Consider the following 20,601-nt stretch of genomic DNA (forward strand, 5'->3'; position numbering starts at 1 on the left):
CTGCACAGTTGAAGGATATTCCCTGCTACTTGCTTTAGCTATTGACAACTCCTTGAGCACATCTCTCTCTCTCTCTCTCTGGAGGCAGACACCACCAACTGGGGGCAGGACAAACTATTGCCCGTCTGACAAATGACGTTAAGCACATAATAACCAATTTCTCTAAATACGTTCATAATTATGAACGTCTCTACACACACACACAAGGCACACACACACACACAAGTAAGTGTTTTTCTTGTGTCTTGTTGTTGGCCACTTCATTTGGGCGCGTTTGTTCTCGCGAACTTGGTCGGAGTGCCTTCAGTGAAAGTGAGAGTGAAAGTGAAAGCAAGAGCGGGATTTCGTGGGGTTTCTGGGCGTTTCTGGGGGCTTCTGGGGGGGGGGGCAAGGATTTATCGTAATTAGGCATGCATGAGCATATGCTGTCGTCTAAGCTCAAGGATGACTCTGCCTGCCTCCTCTGCGCCGAGCTCCTATGCAAACACAGACGGGGGCCAAACACTGCCAAACGAGAGCGAAAGGGATGCCCACACTGTACATAATTAATTGTGCTGCTGCCGCTGTTCTGCTGTTGTTGTTGTCTGACACGCGGGCGCCTCTAAGCAGGCAACACGCTCTTTTTTTTGGGCCAACAAACGTTGCGCCATAATTGATTGCCGCCTCAGGCGCGTCACAGCCCAAAGCTAAAGCCAAAGTCAGTGTGTGTGTGTGTGTGTGGGAGCTACAAGTATTTTTAAATGAATATTTCTTTAATTAGTTCGCTGCTGGCGTTGCCGCTGCCGCTGCCGTTTGCTGCGGCTCAAAAAGGATCTCTCTTTGCCAGCCGAAAAACGCAAACCACAAAAGACTTGACCGCAAATAATACTGCACCAAATGCTGCCAAACCGCACACTCACACCCACACACACACACACACACACACACGCTGAAAATTGTCTTAAATTAACATTAGCAACATTTGGAGCTGCCATTAAGACGGTCGGTCGGTCGGTCGGTCGGTCGCCTGGCAGCCAGAATTCCCCTTTTGGGGCTGGAACTTCGTTCAATGTCGCCGGGCAGAGTCGCTCCCATAAAAGACGTTCAAGGACGGAACCTAAGCAAACTAACCATCAACCTTAGGACCAAGAATGGCAGTCACTTTCATTACCTGCCCGCCAGTCAAATTAGCAAGAGGCTAAAACATTACGTATACGCTGGCAGGGCACGTCGCACGTGTTCATAACCCCTTTTGTCGCTTATGAAACAAAACGTCAAATGTTTTGTGTAATGGCGGACATTAACATTCAACCTTGAAGCACAAATTACCGGATTCTTGTCACCTTTGCGCGCACATAACAGATCCAAAGGAACAGCAAAGAGCAGCAAGGAACAGCAGGGAACATGGCAGCTGCCATTGAGGGCCAGGGAAAACGTCAGAAAAGTTGTGTGTTTTGCCTCAACTTTCTACCTCAGCAGGCGGTCGTCGGTCGGGTGCCATAAAAAAAAATGCTGTGGAGCAGCAGCAGCAGCGGCTGTGAAACATATGCGACACTCCCGGAGGCGCTACACTCTTGTAATGATAAGAGTGTGGCAAACAGCAGCAGCAACGTGGCATCCTGGCAGCACCGCAGCATGACGTCGTCGACGCCTTGTGATAAATAGCTTGATTTAAGCAAAAGTCGCGGGTGTAGATTTATGACACACGCATTTTCCACCCAGCCAGCACAACACACACCGAATGAAAGTGAAAAGTCTAAGGCTAAGGCAGCTTCAAAAGAAAACGCAAAGCAGCAAATGTCATCATGCAACAGGCTGCGTATAGGTAGAATTATGATTTATGACAATGAAAATGGAATATCATACTGATTATTGATATTAATTCGATGTCTCTTTCGCTTTGCCTGTTATTTACGCCCTTTTTTCAATTAAAAACTTGCACACTTTGAATGTTAATTAAAGAAAAACATATTAATTTTCGTCTGATTACTTTTAAAGTTTCCAAATAAAAATAAACTGTTGGCCATGTCTGTGAATTAATTACACGAAGAATTCAATATGAAACATAAACTTTTCAACTATAAATTTAAGTATAAATATCTGCTGCACCTTCTGGCTCGATTTATTGCCCAATTTGTGTGCTTCGAAATCAGAGCACTTGCACCATTTGATGGCCTTAATTGACCGACTATGCATCCTGCATAGATGCAGCATTTATTTCCACTGCTAGATGGCATTACCATTTCCGGGAAACTCTCTAAAACTGCAAGTACACACACGACCATGTGTGTGTGTGTGAAATTTATTGGGAAAAAGTTGGCCACACAATTTATAACTCGACAATTGTGGCAGTGCGTAGATTGTGCCACTGCTCCGGGCTGGGCTGAGTAAAGTTTTGATTGAACATTTTAGAGCGAGGCGATACCGCCGCGTATCGGTTGGGTTGGGGTATCGGGTTAGCGTCAGGGCTTCAGTCTCTCTCTCTCTCTCTGTGCGTTGGCATTCCCCGAAGAAGCTGTGCTGCCGTGCTGCTGTGTGCTAAGCTGCTTACGCCTTTGCCGTCATGGAGAAGCAACCTCAACAATTTCAACATCCGGCTTCCGTTGCAGTGTAATGGAAACTCAAGGCAGGACTTGCCGCCATGCTGTGCCAACATATTAAAGTTGGCAAATGCCGAAAGCAGCAGCAGCAGCAGCGCTAGAAACAGAGCCGGAACCTCAAAGAGGAAGGATGCTGGCTGGCATCCAAAGGAGCTGGCGCAACTGGCAAAGTGTCGCTTGGGTTGGCGGAAATCTAAGGCAGAAATAAAGAGCGAAAGTGACACATTGTGCAGCTGGATATCGAAAGGGATCAGGTATACGCTGCTCACTGAAGGATAAATGGATTGTCCGGATTTATCCTGGGTAGAGAATGGGTCAGGTGGCTGGCACCCACATAAATCAGAGCCAAAAGCAAACCCAGAACCCAAACCATTTTGGGTTAAATGCGCTCTCATAACTGCCGGCTATCATTCAGCGGATGCGTCCCTTGATTAATTGCTCACTGCGGCGAATGTGGAAATTATTGTAATTCCTCCCAGCCGCCTTGCGCATAATTTGAGATAAGAACCCGAAACGAATCCCAAGCTGGATCTCGGAACTCTCAAACATTTATGCGAGATAATGCCAACGGTCGGGGGAGGGAGGGCTATGCCAATATATGAATATTTTATGCGAAGCGCGCGAATCATTTTCATGAAAATCACATAAAGGGACGAGGCTGTTGGGCGCCAGCGGAGGTAACGGTGCGTATACTTGATGGTCGAAACGTTTAATTCAAGCCTCCGCAGCCGCAGCCGCAGCCACAAACTTAAATTGTGGCAAAGGCCAACTATTGCCTGACCCCACCACACCCCTTTCCCGGTCCACGCTGACGCAACATCTTAAAATGCAATGCAAACCGACGGGAAGAAAAGTTTTTGAAACGTTTTCCTCCCTTTTCTTCGTTTTTCTTGGGCGAATACGTTAGCCGGGGTGTCTGTCAAGTGGCTCAGAAAAGTGCTGGAGCTGCAGGGAAAGGCACTGTTACTGGGATTGGTATTGGGACTGAGATAGAGATTGAGATTGAGAGACTGTGCAAGCCGAGCCAAGTCAGAAAGTCAAATAAAAAGTTTTACGTCAACATTACGCAAATTAGTTTGTCAGCCGAGCAAAAAGCAAATGCAGCCAACAAAACCCCTAATGACATTTAGACTAAAGGAAAAGCCAGCCAGCCAGCTTACGCAGTGAGCGACGATGTAGAGTCCTGTGCCCCTAGCCCTGCCATATATCTGCATTGCACGCTGGCTTCATCGGCTCCTCCATTAATGTCTCAAGTTTCCCTGGCCCCAGCTCCTAATCCTGATTGCGTCTTCATTCGATATGCATTAATGCTCCTTTGTGCCGACTTGTGAAATCATAAAATCAAATATGCATTGAATTACCGTGTACGGCAGGACAATTATATTATACCTTCGGCCAAAAAGGGAGCAGAAACCAAACGAACAAAACGAACAAAAAAAGGAATATTTAACTCAATTTGCTGGCCCTAAATTTGGTACCACAAGCAGCTGTACCCACCTGGCGTCCGCCCCCGCACTCAGTCCCATTCCCAGCCCTTAAAACCCTAAATCGGCCGCATTTTTCACTCAACATTTTGCTGCCATCATTTTATACACTACACAGAGGGTAGCATGGGTTTTCCGCGCTTAGTTGCAACTTGTTACTGCAACAATCGACAGAAATATGAATGCCCTTTAAACCATCGTTAGCCAGCGAATGCCTAAAAGCTTTTGCGAGTAATCGCACAACTTTTAACAGTATTCAAATAAATCATCCAAAACATTAATGAATGCATTTTAGTGAGCTGCAAGTAAAAATGAGTCTCAGAATTCCACACATTTATGGCATTCAGTTGTAGCAATTGCTAAACATAAATTTCTACTCTTTTTTCACTTTAAAAATGATACAATAATTCTTCATTAGTTGCAGTTTATTTGTCTGTTATTCAAAAGGTACATTTCAATTAATTTCTTCATATTTTTTAGCTCTCCAAATTTGTGTGTCAAATTACAAATAATTTTGTCATATTTTTTTTTAGCTGCCATTTGCTGCTAATTTTACAAATCAAAAAAAGTGCACAACTAAAATGTTTTCTGTGTGTGTGAATCCTTAGCAAAAATGGAAAGTGTATCTGCACATTGTATCAGCTGGCTGACAGTCGCTGGCTTATTTGTATGTTGTTCAAATTTTTGCTGTAATATTTTTTGCAGCTCTCGTTTATGCGCAAAAGTGCGTGTAATTCAATTTTTCATGCGCTGCCAACCAGCCATGTGACATGGGCGGGTTTGGGGCGTGGAGCTACCTTTTTTTTGTATTCTCCAACAAAAATTAAGACAAAGGACCGTGCAGGCAAATATGCGTTAAAGGCATATTTGGCACACCGTTTGGCGGTCCCTTTTTTTTATTTATTGATGGGGCAGGCAATCCGTTTTATCAGTTATCCAATGTCGTGTCATCGAGGCCAGTTCGGGCAGGGACGTTTATCAATTTTTGATGCCAGTCGAACCCTTTTAATGATGAGGAATTGGATTGGTTGGTTGGCCTCATTGATTGGTGGGCACTCATCTTATATGGCTGGGGCTATTGTGTCTGTCTTTAGTGTGTTTGTGTGCTAATGAAATGTAATTAAAACTAGGTTCAATTAGGCTCCCATTCGAACCTAAGGCGGTGCCATGCCATAATTATGGAGAGCGAAATCAAAGGAATTTCTGCGCCGACGTCTGCCCGCTGAAGCTGGTCCTAATTGAGCAAGGAAGGCCGAGTGTGCCCGGTTTCGACGCGCCCGATCGCGAAGACGATTCTGGGTCATTTCCAGAATGCTCCTGGAGATAGCCTCCTCCAGTGCAGCATCCCCAAATGCATTGTTTTGACGATTCGGGGAAAGTGGCGAAGGCTGCACTGGCGGCTGCTGTGATGTCGTCGGTTGCTGCTGTAATGTCGGCGGCTGCTGAGGCTGCTGCTGCGGCTGCTGCTGCTGCTGCGACTCTACCATCTGGGCACGGCCGACAATCATGGCTTGCGAAATGTCAATCAGCGCCGAAACATTGTACCGCTTGTTCACAATCAACTCATCGATGGCACAACTATCCTCCGCCTCGAGCTCCATGTCTGCCTCGAAGCTGAGACAATCATCGTTGTCCATGCGAGCGGCAAACTGCACAAAGTTATGCAGCCCCGCCATGGCCTGCTGTCGTTTCAGTGCCTCCGCCGAGGTGCAAGGCATTTCATCCAGCTCAGTGCTCATGGAGCGATACTGCACGCTCAGTTCGTAGGTAATTGGATCGTCGTACGGCGAGCGTGCAAAATTAATCAACTCGTGCACAAAGTGACATGTCTTGCCGCCAAAGAAGGTTACCAGCGCGTCCTGGAACTCGGTGCTGCGCATGGGCACATCCGCCAGCATGCCGTGCACCACCTCATAGGCTTGGACCATATCCTCCTCGCTGCTGCGCACGAGCACGGAGGCATCACGATTCACCCAGTCCATAATGCGATGAATCGCACGTGGATCATTTCTGTGGGAGAACGCACACACTGGATCAAGATGGGTTCGTGTGAGTCGCCTGTCAGCCGGCCCTGACTTACCTGAGCGCCTGGGGGCTCCAGTCGCGAAAGCCGCGCTTGTCGCTTGGCTGCTTCGAGTACAAACAATTGGCATAGACATAGATGCGCCACGAGATCATCTGACGCGTAGACATATTCACGGCAAAGATCTGCTCTTCACAAAACCGAACTTCGCGGCGGCTCGTCGCAAATTGAAAACTGAAGTGTGCAAAACAAAATAATTCAGACCAGCTGCAGATATCTCGCAGAGTTTCGGTGCCACAAGCCGCTGAATCACACGAGGGTTCGATTTGTTTATTTATCTAACGCAGCAACTTTACTTGAATTGAATCTTTGCACAGCAGCAACTTATGCAGGCGCCTGCTTTTTTTCTGACAGAGCGAAAGGCTGCCCTGTGGGTGTGTACACACTGAAAATACCACAGTGTTGGCAAATACCAACAGATCATATAATATTTTGTGCAAATCAATTGAAATTATTGCAATTTGAAAAGCTTAAGCGGAGTGTTTAGCTAGTAGTGATCGTTACTGGCTAATCGGTAATGCGGCAGCAGCTGTTTGCGCGCTGGTGTGTACACACTGAACATACCAAATACCAAGCTCAAAAATGTACCTGTGTGTGCACGTTTTTTCGAGGAATCCCTCCCAGTACACACACCAACAAAGCTAGGAATATATTTAAACTCAAACTGAAATTCCAGATCCGTTACGATTGTAGCGAAAAGAAGTTACACTTTATAACCTGCAAAAATCTGGAAAATCTTTAAAAATATTCCTTGAACTCAGGTGTCTTTTGTACAGCTTTTGTCAACTTTTTTTACAATAAATCTTTACATTTATTATTTGATTTTTTGTTGTTGTATATTTAATGTTTGTTCTTTCTCTGTGTTTTTGTTGTTTGTGTGCTCAATTTCAGGCCACACCAGTATCCAAAAACATTTAACACGCTCTCTCTCTCTCTCTCTCTCTCTCTCTGCTCGCTCCAATGCAATCCATGATCTTTGTGGTGTGTGCCAAAGTGTCGTTATTTCTATGGTTCAAAGCTATGAACTTGAATTATTGTGTATGCTAAATAGGTAATTTTTAGATGATCTTAAATAAATAAATGTACAACATGAGTGGGAAAGGATGGGAGGACAATAACGGGCATGCTGGATAGGTCTCTCTGCCAATGCTTCAATAGAATCCATCCGCTTTTGGGGTACACTGGATACATTAGTACTTATGTGGGTGTGGGTTGAACATTTTAATAATGTTTTGCTTATAGGTAGTTCTTGCCCAACTACAAACATATATGTAGAATATTGATAAGGGCGCTGTGAATATTTACAATTTAAATGGGCAATCTTAGGCCTAGGATTAAACAATTTAATTAAATTACAAGTTAAATAATAGATTATTATAGTGGGGGGGACAAGGGCAACATATTTAAGAATCCAGATTAAGGGAGAAGACAATCAATCAATAATCTTTGAACAGCGTTTTTTTTAGTGTAATAAACGGTTGGAGCTTATGCATTGTTCCTCTAGCTAATCTTCATCATTATCATTATCATTATCATTATCTTCGTCTTCGTCGTCGTCATTGTCATTGTCGTTGTCATTATCCTCATCATCTTCATCGTCGTCCTCATCCTCAGCTTCGTTCTCTTCCTCATCTTCATTTTCATTTTCATTCTCATCATCTTCTTCATCCTCATCCTCCTCTTGATCTTCGGTGGCTGTGGCTGTGTCATCTGCCGTCTCTGCATCTGCATCGGCTTCCACCAGCGGTTCCCCAACCACATCGATGGCCGACTCCATTTGATATTGATTGCTGCCTTCGGCATCCACATCCGAGTACAAACCCATATGCACATCCTCCTCCAGGCTATTGGCAGTGTTTGGCAGTGCATGGCGTAGAAAGATAATTGCCTCCTCGACGCCACTCGACTGATCATTGAACAGGCCTCCACTGACGCCACCATCCACGTCCACGTCGGCGTCTGCACCGTCAGCAGCGTCAGCAGCGTTTCTCTCATGCGTCAGTGTGGACAGCTCAATCAGGGAGTGGGCAATGTCGTGCTCATCGGTAGTGCCAGCGGTGCCACGCACCAGAGGATCACTAGCACAGCTCGTTGCGCGCCAGTTGAACGAGCTCAGGGCCGAGCTGGAGGAGGCTGTTGTGGTGCTGCTGCTGGCTACGCTGGCACTGTGGCTGGACAGATTGCTATTGCTGCAGCTGCGACGACGCTTCGGCGCACTGCACTCGGCCTGCGTTTCCTCTAATGACTGCTGATGCATACTACCGCCCGGTGGTGGGGCCTGTGAGTGCTGTGGCTGCTCCTCCTTGGGCAGTTGCAACTCCCGCTTGAGCGGCTTTCGATCCTCCAAGACTGCCTCTGAGCGCAAAGCAGCACGCAGAGCGCTAAGCTGCAGATTAAATTCCGGGCTGCCATCGTCAGAGTCCTCGCTGCTGCTCTTCTTTTTGGGTACTGCAAAAAGGATATGGAACATGATTATGGGGGGGGGGGGGATTGATTGTTTGGGTCCACGTACCACTCGCTTCACTGCTGCCGCCGCCCGACTCATCATCGCTTGAACTGCCATCGGAGGTGCTTGCTTGCTCGGGTTCGCGCTCAGCCACCGGCAGCTTCTTCTCTTCCTCGTCCTCCTGGTCCTCCTGCTTTGGAGGACTCTGTGCTGTGGCCTGCTCGACCTGTCGCCTGCTGCGCTTTCGTGTTGGTCTCTTGGGCTTCTGTGCAGCTGAACGCTTGCGTGACTGCGCCTTGCGAAGTCTTCTTTTGGTGGTGGCCAAGGGAACCTCGCTGTTGCCGCTGCTTTCGCTGCTGTCATCGCTGCTGGAGCTCCACTTGAAGAGTGTGGTACTGCTGCTACTGCTGCTGCTGCTGCTGCTGCTGCTCGAACTGCTGCTATGGCTGACTGAGGAAACGAAACTGGGATGGCTGTTGCGTTTCAAGCGTGTGGAGCCAGCGATGCGTAATAGATCCTGACGACGTGCGTAGTCGTAGCACTGCTTCCAGTTCTTGCCTATGCTGGCGGCAGCGCTTGTGCTGGGACCCATATACAGGCCTTGGTTGGCCGTCTGAGCCTCATTCTGTTCCGCAGTATTTGCGGCGTCTGTTGTGGCTGCCGTTGGGCGATGGCTGGCCGGCGGACTCTCATTCACTTCGTGCACAAACACAACGTCCGAATCGCTGTTGGAGTCGAGCGTCACCTGTTCGGGTGTGCGCAAATGCGGCGGCTTCAGCTCCAGCACAAAGACACACTCATCATCGCCGCTGGAGCTGCTGCTGCTCTCCAGCTCAATGTGGGCACTAATCGGTATGCTGGCGCCGGCCTGTCGCCTGTTTGAGCTGCTGCCATCGGTGATGGCGGCCACCTCGGCATTGGCCGCAGCATCGCCGTCATCGATCTCGATCACTTCCGAGTCGCTGGCCGGACGCCGCATGCTCAAGTTGATGGCCACTGTCTGGGAGCCGACGGTCGAGGTGGTGGCACGTCGCACTGAGATCCCTGGCAGCTCGCTGCCATCGCTGTCCATGGTCACGCTGAAGGAATGTGTGGCACCGGGATTGGTCACAATCACACTGGTGGACGGACGATCGCTGGCGTTGGCATTCCACTCGTTGGATGACTCAGCATTCGCCGTCTCCCCATCGCCGACCTCCAAGTGCAAGTCGCTCTCGTTTGACGACTGTGTCTCGACCATGTCCAGCAGATCCACTTCCACCTCCTCCGCCACACGGGCCGAGTACTGCACCACATGGTCGTAGCCAATCATATCGAATGGGGAGCGGGCAAAGTTGAACAGCTCGTGAATGAAGTGACTGGTGCGCGCGCCCAAGTGCGGCGACAAGCGGCGCCGGAATGTCGGTCCCAGTATGTTTGTCATGGGAAGAATGTCGTGCATCAGCTGCATCACGGTCCTGATACTGTGCGCAGCATTCCTCAGCAGGCACACAATGTCGCGGTGTATCCACGGCATCAGTCGATGCATCTGGGCAGGATTGTTTCTGCAAGGGCAAAATATGTTGAACGACTGAACCGCACGCACATCCACCGGACCCAGTCGGTTCTCACCTGTAGAAACGAGCACTCCACTCGCGAAAGTGGCCGGTGAGAGTGTCACTGACTGGCAGGGCATAGAGCTTGCGATCGTAGACATAACGTCGCCAGAGCTGGCTCAGTGAGCTGCCCGAGATGGCGGGATCCTGGTCGTGGCGATAGAAGTTCATCAACTCCATGCGGTACGGCTCGAAGCGGTTGTACGCGTGTCGGATCCCACCTGCCGTTTCAACGGTGGGCAGGCCATCCTGCGACGCATCACCCGCAGCCGCAGCGCCGTCCAGATCATTCGTCATCGACGACTGATTCTGCACCAGCGGCATGAACCTGGGTCGCCGCACAATTTGGAAACGCAACGCTGGATGATGATCGGGTATGGGCGGCGATGAGTTCTGTACCGGATAGCTGTCAAAGTCGTCCAGGGTGCGCACATTGTGGATGATTGTCTTGAAGGGCTGCTTGCACAGCGGGCACTCAGCTTTAACCTGTCAACGAGGAAACATGGTTAGGAATCAAATTTGGTACACCACTCCACACCTGCCCCTCCTGATACTCACCTTGCTCCACTCGCAGAGACACTTGAAGCAAAACTGATGCATGCACGAGTCGGTGAAGCATTTCCGCTTGCAGCGCGACAAGCAGATGGCACAGTTTGGTGGCGGCGATGTGCGTCCACTGCCCGATGCACTGGTGCCCGGCTCTCCGTTGCCGTTGGCATTGGCACTACCATCGCCGTCGCCGTCGCCGTCGCCACTTTCGCTGCCACTCTCCGTGAGATCGGCGAATTTCATGGCTGCCGGTGGCAGGGTTAGGGTTCTGCTGCCAGTACCGTTGGCCGTGAGGGCTAGTCCGCCCGGCAGGCCTGTGCCAACAGGCTCAACAATAACAGAAGCAGCGACATCGTCCCCATAGGAGGCGGCTGCTGCTGCGGGCAGCTCCTCTACCACCTCCGCCATGTTGAGCGTTCAATTAAAATTCTGTTATCTGCTGCTGAGTTGGTGACTTGTTCCGGATGACGGGCGGAAAGTGAGGGCGAGCCTCAAGTTACAATGTAGTTCGGAATGGGCGCTCGGGCCCCGCACTAAAATCCGAGTTTTTGTGTCTACTCTGGCACTTGCTATCTCGCTTGCACACAGACTATCATCTGGTTCATCGTTCACAATACATAGTAAAAATTCACATGCGTCTTTTTTTGCATCGCTTTAATAGGGCAACAGCCTCATTACAACATGCTCTGACTATCGCTTCCGGTAGCCAAAAGTCTCAAGAGGCTTTTTTCACTGCTCTTTGGTGTTTGAGTGCACTTCAACTTTAATATTTTAAATATTCAATATCAAGGAAAGTAAATTTGTTTGTCCAAATTTCCACAAAATGGTATTACTTATGCTACATGAGAACTACCCAGCGACGAGTTTGCTAACAGAGCCTCCTAGCGGCGAAACCGGTACATAGAAAAAAACAACTAGTTTACTAGTTCGATAAGCCAGGGCGTCGAAAAGTTTACACCAAAATCGTATGTCAAATATAAAAACAGCTACAAAAAAGGAAATAATTAGTATGAAATTATTAACATATTCAATTTTTCCTTAGTTGTTCTGCAGAACATCGATAATTTCCACATAAGAGGTGGGAACCAACTATCGATACTACTATCGATACCGTTGCTTCGTGTGCAGTGGCGTCCATTTGTTGATATTTTGGAATTCTAATATAATTGTAATAATAACAATGGCCAGACGCAACAAACGTACCTCCTACGAGCAGTACCAGATTTACCTGGACATGATGGAGTTCAATCCAGTGTTGGCAAGCGGCAGGGCATCGCGCCACGAGGACCTAATGAAATGGAAACAATTGAGCGATAAGCTAAACAAATGCCGGACGGGGCCCAGTCTGGAACCCGAAGAGTGGCGAAAGGTAATCAGAGTTTTACATTAGGGTAGCAGAGGCACAGCTCACACTCTATATGCCACTTGTAGCGCCTGAACGATTGGAAGAACACAACGCGGTGTAAATACAGGCGCATCACGATGTCACCAGGAGCCAAGTTATCCCTCTCGCCGCTCGAAAACAGAGCCTTGGGTATTTTTGGTGGGAGCGCGGACGTGAGCACAGTGGTCATCGACGATAGTACCGAATACCTGGACGAGGAACTAGTTGAGAGCTACGCAGAGTCGAGCGAAGATGCCAGCCCGCCCCCAAAAGCAATTCGAATTAGCGAGGGTCCCCCGCGCAAAGTTAAGCAGGTGCCAGTGCAGTACAAAGAGCGTCCACCCACCAAGATCATCAATGGACAACTTCCCGTGAAGCGGGTGCGCGTACAAGTACCCCAGCAGCTCTATGAAGGTGAGTTGTTACCATTCAAACATTTTAAACTATCTAATTCCCCTCTTCCTTCTGACTTTAGTGAAAAGTTCGCTGCGGAACGACACTCCCACGTACGCCCAGGAGATTGAGAAGCAGCTGCAACGAATCGCGGACATCCACAGCGCCGGCCTGCAGTTCAAGATTGCTTGTTTCAAGTACAGTAATCCAGGATTTGAGTACAGCTCACCAGAGTTATAGCGCCATGCCACAATCTAATGACAATCAACAACATATCGATAGTGTTTTGTGACATTTTGAAACATCATTTAGTGGCCTGTTAAGTTACGTTTTAAAAGATTTATCTTCATTAAAAATAAAGAATAAACTAAAATTAAAATAAAATTACAACTATCGCATAAATGCATTTCCGCCAGATGTCGCTGAGAGTGCAATGCAACCCTGTGCATCGCCTGCGGAATTGCACTGAAAAATCCCAAACGCGTTAAAATTGTTTGTGGACACTTCGCATCTTTTTGTGGCGTCGGATTTTATAATTTACGAATTGGGGCAATAAATACAATATTCTCTGCGTGCATTAACCGTTTTTTGAAAGCAAAATGGACCGAAGAAAGAAGCGCACATCCTCGGAACAGTACCAGATGTACATAGACATGATGGAGGCGGACCCAATTTTCGCCACCGGACGGGTGCCGCGCGATTATGATCTTAACTATTTGACAAAAAAGTGGAAGGAGCTCTCAGACCGGCTAAACAAATGCAGCTCGGGGCCCACACTCACACCCGAGGAGTGGCGCAAGGTAATCCGGGAATCTATTTCGTGTAGTTTGAGCATCCCATAAGCACTTTTCCCGCCTTTTGCAGCGACTGAACGATTGGAAGAACACGACAAGATGCAAGTACAGACGCAGCCTCATGGCCACCGAGAAGGACATATCGATGACGATGCTAGAAAACAGAGCACTCGATCTGTTTGGCAAGGTGCCCTCAGCCACGGGCGAGCCGCTGCTGAATCTGAAGTCCGAGAAGGACGACGGCGACGATGAGATGGAGGACATTGGACAGCGCACATCGGCCGCTTTCCAAAAGGAACTGCAAGCCGCCGTCGAGGAGGCCATTAACGATGAAGTAGACGACGAGGATATGCTCGAGGAACACGTCGAACAGGAGGATATTATCGACGAGAATCTGACCGACAACGGCGGTGCCATTGAGGGTTCGAATGCTGCCACAACCGCCGTAAATACGGGCGGTGGCACTTACCGCACCATCGTCGTGGACAACACATCGTTTGAGCACGTGGAAGAGCCGCATCCCGTTGAGTTTGTGGCCGCCCGTCGTACGCCTGCTTCCAGCAATTCCAGCGTCCATGCAGTCATCAATTCCGGCGCTGTCGTTGAAACCAAGCTCATCAATGGCGAACTGCCCGTGAAGCGATTGCGCACCCAGACCCGGCCCGATCAAATCATCTACCATGGTAGCCATAACTTTTTACTTGTCCAACTAATGCAGAGATTTAATGACATCGTTCCCCTTTGCAGTCCAAAATGCGCCGCGTTGCATTTCAAACAAACAGGACGTGCCGCCGCTGCTCAGTACGAAGGTGGAGCGGGATAGCACACCATTGAGCGCTGCACTGAGCAGCCAGGATGGCCAGCAGATAGCCCATCAGCTGAAGCGTCTGGCCGACATCAACTACGAGACACTGCAGTTCGAGATCGCGCGATTCAAGTTCAATAATCCGGGTTTCCAATACAATCCGCCGTCCTTATAGTCCGCCATGCATCAGTAGACGCAAGAGGCGGCTCAGAAATCCCGGCAACAGCAAAGAAACAAACAAACGTCAGTTGCAGCATTCTCAGCAGGGTGGAGTCGTGAGTGCTAGTAGCTCTGCTCTGCTAACAGCATAACTTATAGTAGCCAGATTAGATTAAAGTTTATTTAGAGACTTCTATTGCAAATATACAATATCATATTTCTCTTTTATACACCATTCAAGCCACACACTCACACACACTCACACATGTGTGTATGTGTATGTAGTACGTGGCACGCCTGATAGGAGCAGAGCGTGCTGCAAGTACATATAAATTGGACAAAGTAATTTTAATCGTGTTGTATGTAAATGTAAAGAATAAAGTTTACCAATGATAAATACGCAATGGAAGTCAGAGCAAGCCAGGACTCAGTACGGAACCCTCACTGTTGTTGATCTGCCGCTGCATTTGTTTTGCTTTATTTATGACTCTGCGCCCCAATCGATGGCAACACGAAAAGTCCATTAATCATTTTTAGCGTCTCGAAAATGAATGGCGTCGACAATGCAACGCAACGGAAAGCAACGCAGTGTTGGTGGCTTCTATGAGGCAGGGGCTTGGGTTTTGGGTCATTTAACCTGACCGCACACTTGTGGGCGCACTTTATAACTGTCAGGGCCTGCCCTGGGGGGGCAGGCAAGTGCACATCCAATGCGAAAGAAATCACTTTTAACTGTTATATGGCTGATGCAACAAGTGCCGATCCAAACTGATCCCAGGCACAGCCTCAGTCTCAGCCTTCTCTTGGTATAACTGCAATGGGCAATAGATCATTTGCACGCCGTGCGCTGCGAATCATAAATTACTGGGAGACCTCTAGCCAGGTTGCAGGCTGCAGTGTGGCTCTTCTAGCAACTTGCAACAGTCGACGACGCATGACGTTCCGTTAGGAATCATTGCCATCTCTTTTTTGCTGGCTCGCTGGCATTTCGGGTCGATGATAACTGCCAAACACGTCGTATGCTTAATCTGTTCTGCTTTCTGCACCATCTACTCCCCACCCAGTCTGCCCAGCCCGTGGCTGCAGCGTGCAGCGTGTGGGTGCCGCTCGCTTGCTCTTTGATGAAAAGTCTGCCCAGCCAAAAGCTGATTAACGTACCATCATACAGGCAGACACAGACAAATACACTCTGTACCCATCCCGCAGAGATGTCTGTCTGTCTGTCTGTCTGTCTGTCTGTCTGTCTGTCTGTCTCTCGGTCTGCGTCTGTCTGGGCCCACAGATGTCTTCTTCTCACATGGCGGCTGTAACTGAACCTAGACCTGAGACCTGGAATCTGGCTGTGGCCATGGCCATGCCACAGCGCAGGAGTGTGCATGCCAAGTCCATTAAATAGTTCGTGTTGCACTCGTTTCGCTGAGCCCAACTATGGGTCCATTGGATATGGGTATGGGCTGTATGGGTATGGGTCTGGCACACATGACAGCGTGCAGAATTGACCCCATAGGCGGGTGCTATAAAAGCTCCAGAAATAACAACAGAAAAAAATGAACGAAACGAAGGCATTGGGTAAAGGAGTCTCTGGACTACAAAATACCTCAACTTGAGGGCACTTTATTGTTGAACAATTTGCAGGAGATTTAATTTACAAAGGAGAATTATGTTGAGGTGCCCTTCACGGCTGAACTGTTCTCAGATATTTTACTGAATAAATCAATGCCTTAACCATAGTTTACCAGCCATTTCAGTCCCTTAAATCAAGAGCCATGAATCGAATTCATATCAAAATGCGTTGTCCGAGCCAACCTCTAACCGATTTCAATTATTTCAAGAAGAATCCGTGGATCCGCTTGAAGAAAGTCTATGCTGACATCAATGCCTCAGTTTTCACCTTGAAGGAGTGCCGGTCCAGGATCGCCATTGATGTCACCATGCAAAATGAAGAGATCCTGTCCGATGTCTGTGTGTAAAACTAAAAAATATTTCTATCTTATTATGTTGTCATTAAATTAAGGTTGAGCTAAAAAAATTCTAGAGACTCACCCAATGACTTGAACCATGGTCAAGGCGGCACATGTGTTGGTTGGGTTTGCCACGTTATCTGGGAACTGGGAACTGGTAACCTCCTATACCCCCTGACTGCCTTACCTCTTCGGTGCGGTGCAAAAGTGCAAAGCGTTTTTATGCTGGCGATTATTACGCTTGATCCTGAAGCACCAAAGGGTCAATTGATGTTTGTGATGACGCTGAATTGAGCCCGAGCCAGAGTCAGAGTCTCAGTCTAAGTCTGAGCTGATGTTGCACGCTGTCTGCAAGCAGCAACATTGTGTTGTTTTTTTTTTGTTGTGTTTTGTTGCCCGCAATTTGCTTTGGAATTTTAAGCAGCATCGCACAGCCATCGTCATCCTCGTCATAGGTTGAAAATTCTCCCAGTTCGCTTTTCTCCAGCTATTTTTGTTGTTGTTTGCTGCTGCTGCTGCTGCTGCCGAAAATTGCATTTCTTTAGCTGCAAGCGATAAAGCTTCAGCTACAAATGCTTCTTTGTGGTCAAGCCATTTTGATATATCACTGGCCCTGAGCACCCCATTTTTGTGTGCAACACGGAACGGCACAGCACTCTGTGGCCTGGCTAATCAAGGTTGCCGCTCTGGGGGCTCTCCAGCGGTTCTCAGGATTGCCTTTTGATATAGAAATTACTGCAACGTTTTTCGGGTGCGCTCTCTGGCTGGGAAAATGAACGATTGAATTGATTGGAGAGACGCTAAAAGATGTCATCAGCCGGAGAAACCCTCGCATGCGCAGGCTGCAATCATTTCTTTGTAAAATTCCAAGTGCTGTTTGCCATATCAGAATCTTATTATAAAGATAATATATCGTAGCCCCCAAGTATACCATTTATGTACACTTTTGTGCTGTCAGCAGTCGTAAATCTAAAGAGCTTTTGCTTAAAAGCTTAATTTCGATCAATTACCATTGGCCGCAGCTCTCCCTCTGCTCCTCTCTCTCTCTCTCTCTCTCTCTTCTCTCCCTGTCGCTGTCGCTGTCTTTGGGTAGCCCCAGCAATCTCTTCCTCATATCAACTTTGATGGGATGCTCGGACCATGTTGCTGCTGTCCAGCATGTAATTATATTAGCATGATCTATGCCATTATGCACATACACATCGATATAGTGCAATTAGTGCATCAGCAGGAGCAGCAGACAGGGGTGGCAGGGTGGCAGGGGGGTAGGAACAAGCTGAACTATCGGCTAAAACAATGTGGCCAGCGGGCGTTTATAGCCAACGACAGGCTATTATTGACGCCACTCGAATGGACAGGCACCGGCACTGGCGCTGGCACTGGCACTGGCCCTGGTCTAGGCCAAAAACGTTTTTGCATTGGCCAGCATCGGTTGCGACTCGATGTGGTTGCGGCTGATATTGCATGCAAATTTGTGCTGCTCCGGGGGGGCAGTACAGTAAAGTACAAAAAATATTGAGCGTTGAAATGGCGCCCTCTTCAGCTGGGCTGCAGTCATAAACACGCACTAATTGCAGCCGTGATTTGTTGCACACTGCATTAATGGCGCTCACAGGACACGCAGTGGCAGTGGCAGTGGCAGTGGCAGCAGCAACTCAAATCAAAACCCTTATTGCCTATAAATGGCAGTTTTCGTTGCAGCAGCAACAAAATGTGGCGACATCAAGCGTAAAGCTTTCAACATCAAACAGCACAAACAGCAGCAGCAGCAGCAGCGACACCGCAGCAACATCTATGCCACATCAGAGACGGACCAGCCCCACTAGGCCTTTTGATGTATAAACAAAATTTAGCAAAAATACACCAAGTTGATCGCATTAAAAGTGATGTTGCTGCTGTGCTCCTCCAATGTTGCTGCTGTGCTCCTCCAATGTTGCTGCTGCTGCTCCTTCTGGCCATGCAATTAGGCGCGAGATGAATGTCTGGCTTTGGCTCTGGACTCTGTCCAGGCGGGGTGGTCCTCTGTGTCGCCAGCGTGGCGATCGATCCATACATTGATATACAAATCGATTGCTTGATCTCTCACTTGCAGCAGCAAATGGGGCAAACGGGGCAAAAAAAGCAGCTCGCGTGGTCAGCGCCAATTACTTAGAGCATACTCGTATCAATTATATTACTGCAATGGATTGTACAATAAATGGCCAGAATGATAGCCCCAGTCTGGCTGCAGGAGTCCAGCAGTTCTTCCATGGGGTTTTTCGTTGCCACACAACAAGAAAATGTTGAAGTAAATCAAAGCAAAACTTAACAATTGCAATCAGTACCAGAATTGATGATATTTGATAGAAGTGATAGATTGATGAAGCCTGAACTTTATTTTACTTAACACGGCCCTGAATTTCGCTCAGTGTAAACGTACTGCTGGTGCTGCTGCTGCTGCTGTTGGTTGTAATTGAACTGCGCGTATTGCAAAATTATTATTTTGTGCATTTGCGATTGCCAGTGCCTACTGGCACTATCGGGCCCATCTTCTGGCTCCTGCCCTACGAGCATACCGCAGCAGGTACCGCCCTGCGCCTCTGTTCATATGTTTTCATTACGTTTTTCCCTTCTTTTTGTTGTTGTTGTTGTTGTTGCTGTCCCCCCTATTATGCGTGTACGTGACGCACAATTTGAAATTGCCAGAGCTTATAAGCCGGATACCGAGCAACCAAATGCACACACAATTCCAACATTGACTTGCACCTCAGTGCTGAAGCCTGCAGCTCTGGCTGCTCCTCCGTCTCCGTCTCCAACTGCAGCTCCTCCCTCAATGAAAGAGGTACCCAGGTTCAGTCCACCCGTGAATCGACGCATCCTCTGTTTGTGGCTTTTGTTTGCCGTTCAAGTTTACAATTTTAATGCACTGCCACTTGACTGTTGACAGTGGTGCAACACGCCGCCAAAACCAAACCAAAGCCAAGAGTTTGCTGTGCTGGTTTATTGATTTTATGCTCGGTACGTGTACGTGGAGCAAACCCTTGCCGGTAGTCGCCCCAGTTGATGTTTGCTGTGGTTGCTGCTGCATTTAGACCACATTTCGCACATGCCCCAAATGCATGTTTCACTTTTGCTGTGAAGCGGATCGAGTACGAGTGTGATTCATGCTGTAAAAGTAGAAATTGCATGCCAAAAAGTGTAGGGGAGATACAATTTTTAGGGGAATTGAAAAAGAGTTTCTAAGATCCAAAGTTCCTGTTTCAGTTTGGTCACCTCTGCCTGAGTGACCCACACTCCATGAAATGCATTAGGTCGATTCTGTAGTTGGCCCCAAAAAAGGGCTAGCAAAAGGAGAGATTCCTTGTGGCCACATCGTTAGGGTGCAGCAGCAATTGCGAGCACCTGGATATGATTGAAATTGAAGTACTCCGAAGGTAACGAGGCAGCAACGAACATGGCCTCCATATCAAACGGGCATCAAACAATTTCAAATGGATCGAATGAGAAATCAACAGAGTTGGCCAATTGCTGCAGTGCAGCTGGGATTCTGCTGCTCTTGTTGTTGTCGTTGTTTGTGTTTTTGTTATTGTTATTATTGTTGCTGATGTTGCTGCTTTGTATGCATGCAATGAACGTGATCGGTTGCAATTTCAGCGACTTGAGAACAAAGTGGGCAAATGCTGTTCCCGAGTCCGATCGCAGCAGAGCGGAGTGGAGTGGAGTGGAGTGGAGCGACAATGTTGCAGAGACGCACAGAAGCAACAAACAGCCAGCCGCTGAAGCTGACGCTGATGCCCGAGATGCTGCCACATTTCACTTGAGTTTGGTCCCCGTCTCGATGATTGAAATTCTAAGACCAGGGGACTGGTACTCCTCATTCTGTGAGACGGTGACGGTGACGGTGACGCGGATACCGACTCGACTCAAAGACCAAGTCAAAGTCAAAGTCGAAGAGCAAGTCCAAGACCAAAGTGGTTTGAGGCTGAGTTCAGTTGACCTTTTCGCATGAGAATCATCGATGATGGATGCACTGCCAGGCCAACTTGATCTGGACCTCAGCGCCAGACGGGCACAGAGATAGAGACAGACTTGGGTGAATAAAACGGGAGAAAGAGAGACAGCTTCAGCTGTCAGTACGTGCAAGCACCGTCATGGGGCAATTTAAGTGGAAGGAAAGTTTGTTTGTAGTACATACCCGTATTCTGCTTCTTCGTTTTCAAGTGCTGCTATTTTTTGGGCCTTGCCTTGCATTCACACACATCTACACACATTCCCATCGATGGGCTGTCATGCTAAGCTACAGTGTTACCCCAGAATAGAGAAAATGTAGTTCCAAAAGCTAATCATAAGCAACAGAAATGTATTCTTTTACAGTGACAGCATATCGGTG

General features: G+C 48.1%; 3 protein-coding genes across 5 annotated transcripts; 1 reads left to right on the forward strand and 2 right to left on the reverse strand.

Annotated features, from left to right (window-relative positions):
* Positions 1–4,566: 4,566 nt before the first annotated feature.
* On the reverse strand, positions 4,567–6,472 carry LOC117579248. Its single transcript, XM_034265038.1, has 2 exons — positions 6,144–6,472; positions 4,567–6,073 (listed from the first exon to the last, which is right to left on the reverse strand). Exons 1-2 carry the CDS (start codon positions 6,254–6,256, stop codon positions 5,218–5,220), a joined length of 969 nt encoding a protein of 322 aa, XP_034120929.1. The 5' UTR covers positions 6,257–6,472; the 3' UTR covers positions 4,567–5,217.
* Positions 6,473–7,165: 693 nt separating this feature from the next.
* Positions 7,166–11,595, reverse strand: LOC117579221 (E3 ubiquitin-protein ligase Topors). Its single transcript, XM_034264996.1, has 4 exons — positions 10,746–11,595; positions 10,204–10,673; positions 8,659–10,136; positions 7,166–8,594 (listed from the first exon to the last, which is right to left on the reverse strand). Exons 1-4 carry the CDS (start codon positions 11,142–11,144, stop codon positions 7,651–7,653), a joined length of 3,291 nt encoding a protein of 1,096 aa, XP_034120887.1. The 5' UTR covers positions 11,145–11,595; the 3' UTR covers positions 7,166–7,650.
* Positions 11,596–11,846: 251 nt separating this feature from the next.
* LOC117579227 lies at positions 11,847–14,675 on the forward strand. Of its 3 annotated transcripts, none has more exons than XM_034265026.1 (3): positions 11,847–12,105; positions 12,168–12,534; positions 12,596–12,794. In XM_034265026.1, exons 1-3 carry the CDS (start codon positions 11,917–11,919, stop codon positions 12,751–12,753), a joined length of 714 nt encoding a protein of 237 aa, XP_034120917.1. In that variant the 5' UTR covers positions 11,847–11,916; the 3' UTR covers positions 12,754–12,794. The 3 variants fall into 3 exon arrangements, with proteins under 3 accessions (XP_034120917.1, XP_034120909.1, XP_034120901.1); XM_034265018.1 differs by lacking the exons at positions 12,168–12,534; positions 12,596–12,794 and adding exons at positions 13,378–13,990; positions 14,055–14,675 and having other exon boundaries at positions 11,853–12,105; XM_034265010.1 differs by lacking the exons at positions 11,847–12,105; positions 12,168–12,534; positions 12,596–12,794 and adding exons at positions 12,992–13,313; positions 13,378–13,990; positions 14,055–14,675.
* The last annotated feature ends 5,926 nt before the right edge of the window (positions 14,676–20,601 follow it).

The sequence above is a fragment of the Drosophila guanche genome, unplaced genomic scaffold (assembly GCF_900245975.1).
Source record: "Drosophila guanche unplaced genomic scaffold, DGUA_6, whole genome shotgun sequence".
In the NCBI taxonomy this organism is placed as follows: domain Eukaryota; kingdom Metazoa; phylum Arthropoda; class Insecta; order Diptera; family Drosophilidae; genus Drosophila; species Drosophila guanche.